Below are 17,339 nucleotides of genomic sequence, written 5' to 3' on the forward strand. Positions count from 1 at the left end.
GTTTTTTTTTTTTTTTTGGACTTTATGCAACTTTTGGTTTACTGCCAATGATCTGTGTAGAGCTGGTGATATACTGATGATGCAAATAAATAAATAAAGGGCAGGGAACCTTCTCTGCTCCCCTCCCAGCATTATATTTGGCACTGATTTCTAATTGAATTTGCTTTACCCACAGGAGCCACGCTTCATAAAAGTGGAAACACAAAAGAATCATTGTTTTCTCAGTTTAACAGCTATTTTTTTGCATAATAGTAGAAAAAGTATTGGGGCTGCAATGTTGTCTAATAGTTACATGGTTTTCCTAGGTGCATGTTCCTCTGTGTAAGAGTTCAGGTGGAATAAAATTATCCAGTAGCTTCATAAGCCTTAAAATGTTATCTATAGATAGATATACAGATACAGATATGCATTCTAAAAATTATGGCAATTGATGACTAATAGCTCTGCAATCTCTTGTAGTGCTGAAGTACATCTATACAGCAGTAGATGCCTTCTAGTGAAGATCCTTCCAAAGTGCATGTGACAATATGTTTGGCATTATCAATAATCATGGCTTTTAGATTGCATTATAGTGCATCAGTAAGTGGTTCACATGTAAAAATGGTGACTTAAGTGAAAATGCAAGGTGTGATATCTACATGACATTCAAAAATATTTGCAGTCATATTTGTGAAAATGTTTAGCAAAATGAATTAAATCTAGAGAACAAAGTCACTACATCAAGCATATGACTGATGGAGTTGTGAAATTAGATTTTAGGTTACAGTTGTATGTGATCATAATATAATGCCCAAAATATACACTCTTATTTATAAGCATCTGCTTGGAAGCTTCATTTATTCTTCTTCTTGAGTCTATGTATGCATTTGCTTCACTTTCACTTCTGTCAAAGCAGTTTGGTTCCTGATCTATCTGTCGTCATGTTTCTTCTAAAGGTAATTGAGGAATCTAGGATAAGTGGGGACTTTATTTTCCTCCTTGTTAAGAAAACCTTGAGTATCTATATTGGCTTCTTGATATATTAGTGTGAATCTAGAATCTCTGGAGATGAAGAAGATTGTAATGTGGCCACTTCAGTGATCGGAGCTGAACTAAATAAAGAGAAGAACAATATAATGTAATCATACTGGGCTAATTTTTTTGAAATGAGTATGATGTACATACTTTGAAAATGATCTGAAAAACGTGCTTGGGACTTTGGGAAGCACAGAATAACACCTTTCTGTGGTTCATTTATGTAGCTTATCATTTAAATAAGTTGACTCCTTAAAGCAGCAGAGGCCTTGAAAAAGACAGGTTGCTATAAGTAACACTATAATCCTTGTTTTTTTTTCTGTTTTATTTTAAGAAAATGAAAATGAATAAAATCCCATGTTGTATCTTAAGGTATGATCTACTTCGTGATTTTTTTCCTGATAACCTAGGCTGTAAGTTCATTAAAACAGATAATATACACCAAACACATAGAAACTTGGTAGATTAAACTTTTCCAAAATCTGATGATAGTTGCAGGGAGCACCATGACATCAAAAATATTTATAGAATAAAAACCCAAAATCAAAATAATTGCAGGATCAGAGGCAGAATCTGAAGTATTGCCTGTTGACAAATATCTGGGCAAATAGCTTGTCACTAAACTACCCGTTCACTATCTGTTGGAGTAAAACTGCTTAGAAACAGGAAATAAAGGTTTTGACTCCTTGCTTTTTGTAATTGGTTCCAAAATTGCCCCAAATCTGTTTTGTCTCAACCCCTGTCCCTTTATGATTCAGCAAGTCTGTCATGGGCACAAACCTATTCCTATAGTATGATTACAGCTTACGGTACTGTATCTTGAGGTGCAGAAAATTTACTGGTAAAAGCTGGTAAAAAGTTCATCCTGGGTGCGTGTAATAAATTTTAATCCTTTCTGCATCCCATCTATTTCCTAAGTGATACAGATCTCTGGTTTCTGCGAAACAAGAACTGAACAAGCATTACACTTCAAAAAACAGGATTTTTATTGCAGTATAACAGGCAATAAAACTAAGAAGATGGAGAGAAGTTTAGTCACCGGTTGGCTTTGAGACAAACATCATTAAGCAGTGCAATTCTGCATCTTCTTTTTGTGACACATATGGGAAAATGGTTACAAATTAAAGATCTGTTAATCAACTTCTGCCTGAATTTTTTTCCAAATTTTATTCCAATTTCTTATTAAGAGATGATGAGATAAATTATGCAGAAAAGAATTGGAGCCTCAGTTATCACAAAATCAGGTTATTAACCTGACTTCATTAATTTCTACTTAAGAAATGGTGAATAAAACTGAATCTGTGAAATTGAGGAATGTTCCTGGACCTAAAGGTTTTATAGCAAGTTTGCATTAAAATATATTAGATTGTTACTGTACCATGTATTTTACTAAAGGCATATGTTGAAAATAGATTCCTGCCTCTCATTTTTAATAAAGCTAATGTTATAGATGGGCAAGGATCCTACAATGAGTTCTAGATATAGACCTATTTGGTAAATGTGAATGTTAAAATTTTAAGCTTCTCAGCCCTGCTCTGTTGCCAGAATGGGCCAGAAACCATTAATGGGGACAGAATTTGATGTTCTAGATGATGTTCCCCTCTATCCTCTACTCACCATGAAAGCAACTTCAGGGTGCATTTTGTGGTTACAGTTTTAAAGTGCTTATATCACCCTGTATGGTCCTGTCTGTTTTGCTAGAATACTTTACTTTTTAAAGGCTTACTCCAGTACTTCAAAAAACCCACTTAACTGAGTTTCTAGATGCCCTAAGATCTAATGTCTTGTAGAGCTCCCTTTTCGTGGCAGTCGCTATGACTAGGTAGAATGTTGCTGGTTTGAAATCCAGCAGTTTTTTGTTTTGTTTTTTTAATTCGTTTTGTTTCTGGGCTAGGTAGATTTTCCTCTGGGCTTTTATTTTAAAAAAATCCAGAGGTCCAGCATTTCATTGTTTTTCCAGTCACTTGAGTCCATTTGGGCTATCTGTGAGCTGGGTGGGAAACCCTTTTATGGCAAATGAGTGCAGAAATTATGAAAAGGCGGACTCCCCTGGATTTACATCTCTCGAGGCACACACACACACAAGTATGAATGTAAAGAAAGACCTGCGCACAGAAAGAAAAGTGATTGATACAGAATGGTGGGAGGGTATGATGGCAGGGAAATAGTCCAGCAGGAGGACATTATAGTCTGCAATCCAAGCTGAATACCTTATATACTGTTGGCTAGCTGGCGAAGCACAGGAGCAACTGAAGGATGCAGTGCAGATGTGCCATTTATCTTGGCCTCTAGCTTGCAGCTTGTTCCTCTGAACAAGGTACAGCCAGCTCAGACTGGATTTATATGATGCTATCAAAGTACTGATAATTGTAGGTTTTTAATTAATGTGATTGCTTTAATGTCCCAATTCCTAAATGCATCATCAATAGCAAGGCAAACTAAAAGGGAGAGAGAAATGCTCTGATTGGGAAACGGGGACCATTCTGAGTGATGGTTGACTGTTTTGAGTTCAGGCCACTTTTGAAATATACAGAATGTCCTTTTCTAAAACTGGAATGTTTTGTGATGAAATGTTTTCTGCACTTTTCTTTCAAGCAATTGGATTACTTTTTTAAAATTGTTTTGTTTATGATATAATTATCCAGGCCCTTTTTCTTTTCTTTTTTTATTTTAACGTTGCACAACATTGCTAACAGAGTTATATGTATAGACGTGTCAGTCTGTTTAATATATTTGTAAACAAAAATGATTGTATAAAAATGCACTGTTTATGAAAAATCTTTATCTATTGTGTCTCAGAGAAGCCTTTCATCATTATGAAAGGCACTAAAACAAACTAAGGAGGCCCTTCGAATAGTCACTCATGCCCTTGTTATCTCCCATATAGACTACTGCAATGTGCTGTACATGGGACTACCCTTGAAGAGTATCTGGAAGCTTCAGCTGGTCCAGAATGCGGCCGCGTGGGCTATTTTTGGTGCCCCTAGAAGGGCGCACAAAACACTTTTGCTACGCGAGCTGCGTTGGATACCAGTCTGCTTCCAGGTCCAATTCAAGGTGTTGGTTATCACCTTTAAAGCCCTACATGGCATGGGGCCAGGTTACCCGAGGCACCGCCTCTTCCCCATTTCATCAGCCTGCCCCACCCGATCATGCAGAGAGGGCATGCTACAGACCCTGTCGATAAGAGAATTCCATCTGGCGGGGTCCAGGAGGTGGGCCTTCTCTGCAGTAGCACCTGCCCTCTGGAACATCTTGCCCCCAGAGGTGAGATTAGCCCCATCACTCCTAGCCTTCCGGAGGAAGTTGAAGACCTGGCTCTGCCACCGGTCTTGGGGCAGGGAGGAGAATAGTCATACTTGGGGCTGGCTAGTACCTTGAAATGCCCCTCCTATACAATGAGACCATAGCCATCTGGATTTTATCATATTTGGTAGCTCTGTGAAATTGTTTTATAATGTGTTTTATATTGAAATTTTATTATCTATTTATTGTTTTATATCGTAAACCGCCCAGAGTTCCTCTGCTCAGAGGAGATTGGCGGTGACAAATTTAATAAATAAATAAATAGATAACCATCATACAGGGATGAAGATCTGAGGGCCTTAGGGAAGTTCTACTTTCCACCATAGAAGTGGACTTTCTTTGCCTAAGCAATCCAGTATAACTGACTTGGGAATGAGATAGACATGAAATTTTATTTTCTTTTACTCTCTACCTTAAAACATTGATAGAGACACTGATATAGTATACGTGAGAAGTGTATGCTCTTTTCCTCAAGATTAATCAGCTTTAAATATCTACCATAACATTGCCACTTAGGCAAAAATCCAGAACTGCTGGATTGTGAATCTGTGATGGAGTGTGTCCCTGAGGAGGGGGGTGATGTGATGGGGATCGGAGGGGGGGGGAGAGAGGAGAGCACATTCCAGGCTGAAAAGCATTCTCACAGTTTGCGCTCGTTGGAGAGTGTGGAGGGGCTGAGGAAGAAAGTTAGACTAGCTCCACCCTAGAGTATTTCCCAAGAGTGTTTTTCCCTTTAGCTCAGTTAAGGGATCTTTAGTCTGGCAAGATTCTGTATATGGCAGAGAACAATAAAGGAACTAGAATTTGGATCTGACTCAGTGTAGTTTTCTTTGCTGATTATCCTGACAGAATCTCTAAGGACAATGGTATTTTAGAACAGCTTAACAGGGCTTCTACTGTTTTCCTTAACAAACACTTTGTTCCTGTAACAGCTGTCATTGCTAAATGATTAAAGATTATTACAATACAAGATGAGATTGGTCAGGTGGTTAAATATGGTAAAAATAAGCCTTTGCATTTATAGTAAATACATTTACTTATTTATTTATACTTCAAATTTAGTCACTGCCCATTTCACTCAGGGAGCGACTCTGGGCGGTTTACAATAAAAATTTAGTTTCAGTTGCCTTTTGTATATGGGCACTTCTGTATATAAACACCTCTGTGTTCTCACAGTATAGGCAGTGTTGGAGAGTGGTTTAAACTGCCACAGAGCTAGGTTGTTGAGCCAACTGTGAGATACTGTATCTCCATTTTCACATTGGAGAGATTTTGTCTGACCTGTTCCCCTAAGCTTCTGAGCTTCAAGTCCTACAAGGGAAACACAAGCATGATGGCTTTTCAAGTCATCCTCAATAGGCCATGTAAAATTAACTTGGTGAAATTGACACATGGGTAAGTGCCAGGCTACTAGATTTTTTTCCCCATTTGTGTAGAAAGATTTCTGTTGCTGAAAAACCAGTGGCAGCTAAGAATGAGATAGCTTTTTTACGCATTTCAGGTCAGCAGAAGTGAAAGCAATCATGGATCACTTTTTGAAGGATTGGGAACTGAAAATGAAAATGATGTAGCAATGCCTCATTTCTGCTTAAGTGTCACATGATTGCTTGATTTACTGATCTTGGCAGTAAACTGGTAGTATTTCTGTCCAGAATTCTCTGGACAGCGTTTGTTTTTGGAGGGTATACTTGTAAGCAGATTATATCTGTATTGGAATCAATAATAACACAATTAGAATGATGGTGAAAGTATACAATTATTATAATCATTCTCAATTTCATTTTTTTTATAAAATCCAGAGTAAATCAATATGTTCATATTCTAGAAAGTATTACAGCTAAGGAGCTGTACAGAAAATATACCATAGCTGTTCTTTTCAGTTTAATGATTCATGGGTGCCAGATATTCAGATAGGTGCTTCACATCTCTTTTTAATGTCTGTATGATCATTACAGACCTGTTACATGTTCTGCTCATAGTAAGAGAGCTATTATTCAAGAGCTTATATGTGTAAAAAATTGCTTTACTACATGCAGATACATTGAGACAAATTTTCTGTTATATATAATATATATATATATATATATATTAGCTCTTATTAATATTTTAGTTATGATTATATAATTTTTACTGAAACCATTATTAAATATTTAAAAAAAAATAAGGCAGGAACAAAAGGTAGCAAAAAACTTGCAGGCTTTCTGCATGGGGCCAGGATATCTGAGGAACCACCTTTCTCCAATTGGCTCTACCCACCCCCATCAGGTCTGGCCGGGAGGGGCATGCCCTGGGTCCCATCAATTAAAGAATGTCATCTAGTGGAACCCAGGAAAGGTGCCTTCTGTTGCTGTACCTGCCCTCTGGATCATCATTCCCACTGAGATTAGGTAGGACCTGACTCTTCTCCCAGGCCTGGCCACTGAGACGTTAGGTGAAATATTGTTAATTTATTGCTGTTGGTTATCCTTGGTTTCTTTCTTTTTGCTTTGTTCTTGTGGTGTATCAATTTTCATTTTCTTTATTTTATATTGTTTTTAACTGTGTTTGCTCTCCAGTCACTTTAATGAGATGGGCAGCCATCTAAATCAAATCAATTAAATAATATGAATATATACTAATTTTAAATTTAGCTTTAACTATTCTGAAGTGACATTCAAAAAATAATTATCCATGTTTTTAAGCAGAATAGATAATAAAATATATATGTATATAATTTTCCTTATAGGAATCCAGAAGCGTTGAAGTCACAAGAAAAGGTAAGCAAACACATGTATATATATATTTATTATTAAATTTATAGGCCCTCTGACTTCATCAAGAACATTTTTCGTTGGTGTGAGTAAACTTAATTTGTTGTAGAAAATACAAATCTTCAAGATTAAAATGAATTATTAGGGTTTTCAATTATTGCTAGGCAATGCATTTTTTTTAAAAAAGAAAATGTTCCTTTGATTCCTAACTTCTTGATATGTCTTCTTGGTATGCAGTAAACTGTACCATGAAATGACTTCTTGGTATGCAGTAAACTGTTTTATGTTGAGAATTTATTTTGGCATATAAAAATCTTTAGAGTCTCTTGAAAACTGACATGATATTATCAGTTATTTTATATATTGATAAAAAGACAGTCCTTTCAAAATATAGCTCAAAAACTGTATACAGTGGTGTGCAAATGATAAACGTTTCTTTAAGGAAGACTAATCTTTTTTGCGGTATTTTTTTTTCAATATTGCAATATTTCTTTAAAGTATCCTGCTTTGATGAGCTGCTTTATTAATATAAGTATACTGTAGTTTATTTAGCAGTGAACAATGAATTGTAATGGTCACAAAGAAATTGTAGTCTGGATTGGCTGAAAAACTTTATATTTAAAAATAGACATATATCTGGGAATCATCACCACTATCATTAGTAATTTGCTTATATGACATTTTTCCAAATTATGCTCAAAGTTGATCACAAAAACAATGCATAAAACTTCAATGTTTAATTCAAAGAATTTGACAAGGATCAATGTTGAATGAAGAAGCTTTAAGTTCAAGAAAAACTTATTTTTAGAACACGGGTAAAGAATTTAAAAATTACAATTTCCATTATCCCCAATTACTGACTGGCTGGGGCTGACTAGAGTGAAAGTCCTTTTAGGATGAGTAAGGTCAGAAGTTCCAAATCTCTGATTTGGAGATTTACTTATAGATTTTACTAATTATTTAAATAAGTTATCAGTAAAGCAGAATGTGCCAGGTGTGCTAGCAGTTTTTCCTGTTATTCCATCATAACCCATTTTTGGTTAGTGCAGCCTTCCCCAACCTGGAAGGTGGGGACTGTTACCCACAAGACATTCTCAAATCATAGTTACAACATATTTGGCTGGATATTGGTCAGAAAAGGCTGGACTAGTATAAATGACTGGTATTTTTAACTTAAGGACATACTTCAGGTAGAAGGGTAGACTTTGTATTCCAGTCATAGCCAATCTTCATCTTAACCATTTGCTTCACTTATTTTAGCTTTGGAGTGAAGGAAGCAAGTGAAAGCAGTGTAGTAAGCAGCTGTTTTGATCTCTCCTCCTGTCAATCGCCTCTTGAGTTAAAGCCAAAAGGTTATTGGCAAAATGTCCAGACTGTTGTGTAATTGGGTTGTGATTGATGGCTGTCTACGAATGTGGAAAGAGTCCTGGAGTGCTGAATAACAGAAGCCACTATTTTTTTCTCTTTAATGTGCTTTTGCCCTATAAGCAAGAGGTTGCAGTTGCTGGACTGAGAGTCTGTCATGAGTAGACACAGATTTCAAGATTTAAAGTATTAGTATTAAAATTTAAAATTTAATACTAATTGGCAGTGGTCACATGTTGTTTGAAAAGCAGCAGAGAATTTAACGTTAACTTTTCAGTTGTGTTTAACAGATGTTCTTGTTAGGTTACAGGTTGAACAATATGCCTCTTTTCAACCTCTACTTAGAATGATTACTGAGGATCAGGATATCCCATGTGTTAATACCATAGAAGATAATTATTTCATATTAGAAACTTCTTGTAGGACCCAATGGGTTTAGTTTCTACTTGCTTCAGGGTATGGAATAGTTCATGTCTATACTTAGAAAAAGTCAATGTTCATAAGTACGCAAGAAAAGTAAAACAAAGAAATAATACATAATACAGCAATAGGCAAGCTTTGATACCACATTCCAATTTCTAAATTCTAACTTAAGTTTCAATTTAATTTCAAACCTATTTATTTATTTGATTTCTATAGCCGCCCATCTCAGCAAGTGGCTCTGAGTGGCTTACAACAATAAAACACATAGTCTTACCTACTTCAGAGCACAGGTATAGGAAGGAGCTGAGAAAGTTGTTGCATTCTTTTTGTTACCTTCTCTCTTTGCATTGTGGGTAAATATGCATGTTCTAGATGTGTTTTGGGGTGCTTTGACTTCAAAAAGTTCTTTCAAAATCTGAACCCAGAGATAGCAATGGAACACCTTACTCCAGAGAGCTTTGCCTAAAATGGTTTCAAGGGCCTTTATCACAGAGGTTTGACTTGAGCTGTTAACAGGGGAGGCTCAATCAACAGCTATAGGTCTGTGCCCTTGAACGTTTTTTTAATCAAAAAGTTCCACAACTGCTGCTTCACAATACACAAGTACACATTTCCATTAGATCCCTTTCTTAGAAAACTAGTATTGAGCAATGGCTGGTATAATTATGTTTTACATTGATCTCCTGACATTTTTGAACTGCTTAATCTATCCCAGTTCGTTATTAAATAGATTCCTACTATTTCCAGTTTTGTTTGCATAGCATTTTGAATTAAACCCCAAAGTACAATATTCCTTATAACTGAAAGGCCCTATCATGTAAGGATGGACTCTGCAATTATTTGCCAGTTCTTGTGAGAGGTTCTAGCAAATAAGTGAAAAATAAAAAGCTGTGACAGTTGTTGATCAGGCTTTTACTGAATTCAAAGGAATTTTCCAGCCTCCTCTTATAATGCTTTGCTCTGGAGGATATGATGAATGGATTTGGCAACAAGTACCCAATAATTGAGGGCCAGTTTGGTATAGTTGTTCAGGCATCAGTAGACCTAAATTCTAGGCCCACCTTAGATACAAAGCCAGCTGGGTGACTTTGGCCCAGTCCCTCTCTCTCAGCCCTAGAAAGAAGAAGGCAATGGCAAGCCACTTGTGAAAATCTTGTCAAGAAAACTGCAGGGACTTGTCCAGGCAGTCTCCCAGAGTCAACACTGACTCAAAGGCACAGGTGTGCACACACAGAGACACAATAATTACTCATAAATAATAGCATTTGTAATCTAGCACACTCATTACTGAAAACCTGAATTCATACACTAAGTAACTGGATCCTACTTTTAGTATTGAATAAAATAATGAGGGAGGCAAAAGAGGATGTGACCAGGTGACAGAAACACAACCATTTTGAAAGTATAATTGTGATATAGCAATGGTAGAGGCTTGAGAGTATTGTGAGATGGTACAGACCCCTGTCTCTAGGATCATCCTTCACATATTTCTGATCTGCTATTTGGTGGAAAATATAAATTAGTTTGTTGACATGGATGTCTGCAAAGAGTTTTTTTCTACTCAATTCCTGAAAGCACTGGTATCATGCAATCCTTGGTCACGGTACTCATTCATTGTGTATGCTGTGCTGTGCTCTTGGTTTTATCCCATCTACTTTCAATTTATCTAAAGTATGAGCAGTATGCCTCAACAGTATATGGTGGATGTACATGATGTGAAAAAAACTCCATGCCTATTTTTATGTAATACAAAGTGCTTATCAATTCACATAGTATTTAAACAATAATAATTGGAGAGACCAACAGCTCCCACAAGCAATGGTCTGCTACCTCAGACAATTCTTTATATTTGAAAATATAAAAATATAAAGCAATGTTAAGCATTAATTAAGAAAAGAATTAAGAATCAGAATAAAAAAATTTAAAATCAGCAGTGACTGATAGGATGTTGATGATGAAGAGGCTAACTATGTCTCTTTGGTTCTAAGTTCTCTGTAAAAGGACCCCAGGATCCAAAGGATTAACAGTTTTCTATTTAACCATGACTTCCAGAGAAATGAAAACAGAGATTGTAAGGAGCCGATAGATTTAGGGTAGGAATCTATAAATAATGCTGTCCTTCAGCAGTGAATTTTAATGATAAATGCTAGCAAGGAAAGGAACCAATTTCTTCCCCACCCCCAATCTCAGCATTTGCAGTTGTAAGTCATATTTTGTTACATCGTGTTTGCTTTCATCAATCACTTTTTCCAATACAATCTGTCAAAGTAAGCACCTTTGAATTGTAGACAGCATCACAAACAGTAGATGTGAAGAAATTCTTTAGTGCCAGTCTGAACTCTGCCTCTCTGTAATCAGAGGGTGTTTGAAGATTTACAAGCAGTGGCACTGGAGTCAAGATTGGTAAATATATGGCTGATCACAGATAATATCTGAGGGAATTTGCTAAAAATTATCAGAAGATATATATTTTATATTAGTAGATATTGGACACTTGTCTGCCCCTCAGCTCTTTCTGTGGCAATAACCTATCTAAAATATGCTGCATTTAACAAAAAATCAAGCAAGATGTTTATCTTCATTATTATATTGTTTCACACCTCAGGCTAACCCAAAATGTGGGGGGCTCTTGGTTTAATAGTCACAAATCAAATCACTTTTGTATATAAATCATAACTTATAGCTTAGTGTAATATGTGTACACATTATGGTTAAAGAAAATACTAGCTTTGTATGACAATATATGTACATTATATGTATTGACAATATATACAAGTTCCATTTGGAAGTAACAGATTTATTCTGTATTGAAATGCAGGAGGTTTTGAGAACAACAACAACAAAATACGGGATTAAGATGTGAAGGTCACTCCTATACTAGAGCTCATTTGGGAGAGTGTTGCTCCACAATCAACTGGAATTAAACTGGAAGCTCCACACAGCTTTTCACATGGTGCCAATATTATTCTAGGAACTTGTTTTCCATGACCAATATCTTGCTATAATGTTTACTGAGACATGAAACACATTTGGCAATGTCTGTTCATTGGCACTGGCAAGTAGGGGCAGGGGGTGTTCTGCTTGCCTTATATTCTGTATCCCCTATAAATCAGAGGAAGAGAGTTATTTAAGGTCCTGGTTTGGCTGGATAATCCCTAATTGGCTGAGTTGGGTTGATAGAATAAAAGGACAAATGGATACATGCCCCCAGTATGACCATAGATATGTTCCAAGTCCACAAAAGGGATGGGAGAACCTTGGTAAATCTGACAAGGTGAATGGCCTCTTCTTTTGAATTGCCCTTTTATTTCTCTTTTCCAGCATTCTTTATTATTCTTTGAAAAGTATTCTCCAATATTTTTCCTTCTTGTTTTCTATTTTTTTCCTTCCGTTTATCTCACCCATCCCCTATTGGTTCTGAAAGGAAATACTTGAACTGATTGTATTCCACTTCTTACTCTGCTCTTCCAAAATCTCCTGTCATCCTCCTCTGAAGAGGACTCAGAGGTATTTAGATGGGGGAGAACAAAAAATGGCTCTGGACTCAACAAGAAATTATATTCTACCCCAAGATCTTGCTGGTGGAATCAGACTGAACTCCTTCTTTCTTAAACAACTCCTTCTGTATCCTTGTCCAAGGAGTGGTATAACTAATTAGAAATCAGTGTGTGTGGCCACTCATCTATTTGCTCCATGTAAATCCTATGAAGAACCAAGTTAGATACTATTCAGCAGTTTAATAAGATGTTAGATAACTGCAATGCACTGTTTAAACATACTTAAATGTATTTTGGCTTTTTTCAAGAGTGGCAGGTGGTCACATTATTCAGTCTGATTAGCATTACCTTTTGTGTTCCTCTTGGTTCCATCTAGTAAGACCAAGCTCTCTGACAGCACCTGCTGTTGTCCTTCCCAATGTTTATTTAAACAATTCCTCCTTTTAGAGCAATTTTGCCCTTTTCATACTGTATACAGCATGCTATTTAGCAGTTCTGCTGGATTACTCATGATTATTCCACCTTTAATGGCTGCTTCACTTATTTTCTGATTTTGTCCTATTTTTCAATTAGTGAAATAGTCCTGTTTCAATTTTAGACTAGTTAATTATTAATGTTCTTCAGAGTTCCATGGCTGTATGAAACTGGACCACAAATGTCCACTTTTTCTTTGTGGTATATCTGAGTCTGGACTGCTGGCCACCCAAGACATTTTGCTGCTTCAGGGAAAGAACAAAAACATAATCTCACCTTCAAAAGATGGAATGCACTGGCTTAATTCTAGGTTTAGCGTTCTTCATTGCACCTGGATGCAGCAGGCTACCTTGGAGGCATAGGATAGGATAGGCTGTACACCACATACAGCTCTGTCTGCTTTCCATTCTTTAGTAGTTGCTGCCTAATGAGTCTGCCTAATTAGTTTGCCTAATTATAGGACTGGTCCTGACAGCTCAAGTTGGTGTCATCATACCATTCTCTACCAGGCTATTTCCAATCTCTAGTACCTAACTTATCTTTATTTTTTAAATCCATGAAATATTGAGGAGTATCGGCTTCTAAAAAAAAATTCCATACTCACTATTGGATAAATTAACATTTTCTGCTAAATTTCATATTTTAGCTTTATTTTCCATAGTGCTTTGCAAGATATAGTAATGCATTTCATACCAATGCAAAGCATTTCATACCAATGGTGACCTATCAAAGCACTCATTCAGTTGATTTATTAACATTTTTAATGTCCAGTTTGCAAATTTCTAGTGAATCTGCAAAAAGTTGTTGGCTTTCATTGCTGATGTCTATGGGAGGCATTTGGAATTCTAGAGAATGATCTGCTCTTTTTTAAAAACACACACACACACATGGCTGAATAATTGTAGTCAGTTTCTCAGCCCCTGCAAATTGCAATAGCTTTCCACTCCTAACCTCCATTTGTCAATGAAGCTGCTAGATATGGCTCAGAGTCTTCAGCCATAATTATTCATTTGTTCTTATTTTGCTTGCAGTCATCTATTCAAGAAATTGATGTCAAATGATGGGTTTTTTTAAGCCAGTCAGCCAAGAATTATCAAACCAATCTTTCCATTGCTACTTATCTAACTTTAACAAATGCTATTTATTTGTAGGTTTACCAGCAGCCTCTTTCAGGAGTGAACTATGCTGCTGGATGTGTGGCTGATAGCTTAAAAGCCTGACTTCTTAAATGCGTTTAAGCCAGGAAAGCATAGCTGCAAATATGGATTTCTTAACATATGCTGTGATTTACAGTAACTGCTGAATGTCTTAAATGAACACATGCCCATTTTAACCAGCATTTGTAAAGTTAATAAAGTATCATATGTTTTCTGGATGGAGTCTGAGGGGATCTGGTTGCACTTGACATTGATATCTATAGTTGACCCTGATATCTATTACAGGAGGCCTTTCCGTAGCCAACGGTTGTATGGTAATGCCATCAGAAATGACGCATTTCTTTTATTTATATTTATCACGTTTCTCCACCACCCATCTTGGCAAATGACTCTGGGTGGTTTACAAGCAAATTAAGAAAATAAATTAAAATATTGTTAAAACAGATTCATTATAAAAATATAAATATACATAAATATAAAAATATAAAAATATAAAATATAAAATCCAAGATGGTAAGGCTGCATCAAGGTGCCAACCACCCCCATGATTGACTATTCCCCCTCCTGCCCCAAGCGAGCTGGCACAGCCAAGTCTTAACTCCCTTTTGGAAAGCCGGGAGAGTGGGGGCCTGCCTCTGGGGGTAACTTATTCCAGAGGGTCAGGGCCACAGCAGAGAAGGCCCTCTTCCTGGACCCTGCCAATCGACAAACACCCATGGACAGAGTCCGTAGCATGCCCCCTCTGCATGATCAGGTGGGATGGGTTGATGTAATGGGGAAGAGGTGGCCCCTCAGGTGCCCTGGACCCATGCCATGTAGGGCTTTAAAGGTAATAACCAACACCTTGAATTGGACCTGGAAGCAAACTGGTACCCAATGCAGCTTGCACAGCAAAGGTGTTATATGCACCATCTTTGAAAGTATCCCTGTACGCCACTGTGATACTCCCCTAATACACCCTAATTAAGATTCTAAAACTGTAACAGTCCAAAAGCTGACATAGTTAATTCCCCCCAACTGTCATGGGGTTGGTGATAGGGAATTATAATGGGAAAGTTAAAAAAATGAGAGAAAAAGAAGTCAATGTTCTTTTTTCCAACCTTGGCTGTAGCATTGAATAAATCAGATATTCTTTCATTATTTTCTAAAATACTTCCTGAACATGTATCCCTAAAGCCATGCTAGAAATTTAAGACAGAGGCAAAAATAGAGGCTTTGTTTCACCTGATGATTAAATAGCTTAAATGGAAGAGGAACAATGGATTGATCCATTTTGTTCATAAAGCTGTACCAGATGCACTTGTAAATATTTCTTCTATTGAAGACTACATTTCAAGCCTATGAGTAAGATCTTGCATTCTTGCTTAGGAAAAAAAATACTGATTTCATCAAACCAAGTTTTCTTTGTTCTTGATGTGCTGATATCTGCATATGATAAAATTCCAGATAAAACTCTTTTGCTCCAAAGAAACCAAAAAATGTAAAAAAAGTTTGAATTTTACCACACACTTCTTAGAATAATAGAATTGGAGTGTGAGAGAATCCATTTAGGCCATCAAGTTCAACCCCTGCACAGTCCAAGAATTCAAATTAAAGCATTCTTAACAGCTGGCTGTCTAGTTTGCTTGAACACGTCCAGTCAAGCAGAGCCCTCCACCCCTCTAGGTAATTGGTTCCACTGTCAAATTGTTCCTACTGTTCTTCTTAATGTATAACTGGAATCTGCTTTTTTGTAATTTAAAATTATTATTCCATGGCCAGGCATTGACCCTCTACTGTGTAATACTGAATCCATGCAGGGAAGAAATTTCACATACAAAAAAAATAATTGTAGCTATGTTAGGTTTTTACTTACTGACATGGTAGAAGAAGGGAACACACTGGTTCCTGCAGAACATTCTGGGACCACAGGAGTAGTAGAATTGATGACATTCTGAATGGTGGGTTGATCCTGAACACAGTCTTTGGCACACCTATTAACACAAATCTATTCACATTTTCATTTGTGCATACAAGACATATACCACTCTCTGGAACCAATGATCTTTCCTACCTTGGGATTGCCTCCAAGGGTGTCATGAGTCACTTGTACTCTCCAGTAATTTGGAACAAGTTTGCTATTTTTCCACAACTTGAAAGTGATCATTTTTCATCGCATTAAATCACTGAAAAATAATGCATAAAATTGTTTTGTCATGGTCATTTTAATTCCTAGAATTTGTAGGATTTAACAGGAGCAGAGATCAATATCCCATTCATAAACCAGTGTGGTATCTGTGGATCTGGAACAGGATCCAGCTGAATTGCTCTATCACGAGACAATTTTGCCCCCCTTTTTTTGGTAGGGGGCACCACTAATGACTTGTAAACAAGCTAGGTTTGCTCAAATCATGACCATGAGAGGCTTGCCGGTTCACAGAATGGTCCCAGGTTGGCCAGCCACTGTGATGGAATGTGTTTCTGAGGGGGAAGGTGATGTTATGGTGATTGCAAGTGAGGAAGGAGGGGGGGCCTTCCGGGGGAAAAATGCATTCATAGTGGAGAAGACCTTGGGTGCCCGGCCAAGAAGGTCAGGCAGGACCCACCTTAGAGTTTCTGGAGTTTTTCCCTCAGAACCTGCTAGCTTTGCTCAGTTTGGCAAGATTCTGTTTGCATGGTAGAAACAATAAAAACTAGAGCTTCATTCCTGGCTCAGTGTTGTTTCTTCACCTTAACCCTGACAGTCACAGAATACCAGTTTAAACATTGATGAGGTTCTCCCTGTCATACCACTTATAGCCCCCAGCCCCCCTCCTTACTTTTATCTTTTTCTTTAACTAGACAGTTGTGCAAATAAAACATTGGACTGCAGTAGCTCATCAATTTCATTTTTAAAGAATGTGTGTGAGGCCTATGTGAAATCCAAAGACGTTTCTGCAAATGGATATGATTTTTCATTTTCATTCTATTCTCCATTTAATTTTGTTTAAAATTAAAGAAGCCAAAGTGTTTGATGCTGCCTTGTACTAAGAAGGCTGTGTGGTCCCTGGCCCCTGCAGAGAGAGGAGAATCTATCTGGGGTGTGCTGACCATATAGGACCCATTCAGTAGAGAAGCTACAGTTCCTCGTCCTCCTGCTCCTTCGGCTATGGCTAATCAGCCTTGGGAAAAAAAATGGGGTGGGGAGGGGTTAAGTACTTCTTTCAATGAAATTGGCAGCAAAAATGGTAACAGCAGTAACTCAGGGAAGTTGTTCAGTAATTCAGGAAATTAGAGAAAGAGTGAGAACAGGATGGTTGTTCTTTCCTTACTGTGAGTTTTGCTGTGTCTGCCAGCAAATGCCATGAATCTGATAATGTTATGGTTGTAATGTA

The 17,339-nt window shown here is 37.1% G+C and overlaps 1 protein-coding gene across 1 annotated transcript in view; it reads left to right on the forward strand.

Annotated features, from left to right (window-relative positions):
• The window catches only part of FSTL4 (follistatin like 4), a 455,036-nt gene that overhangs the window by 18,478 nt on the left and 419,219 nt on the right, over positions 1 to 17,339 (forward strand). The window contains exon 2 of the mRNA XM_063292323.1: positions 7,046 to 7,076. Coding sequence (XP_063148393.1) covers positions 7,046 to 7,076 — 31 coding nt within the window. The remainder of the gene's footprint in view (positions 1 to 7,045; positions 7,077 to 17,339) is intronic.

The sequence above is a fragment of the Candoia aspera genome, chromosome 2 (genome assembly GCF_035149785.1).
Source record: "Candoia aspera isolate rCanAsp1 chromosome 2, rCanAsp1.hap2, whole genome shotgun sequence".
Classification (NCBI taxonomy): domain Eukaryota; kingdom Metazoa; phylum Chordata; class Lepidosauria; order Squamata; family Boidae; genus Candoia; species Candoia aspera.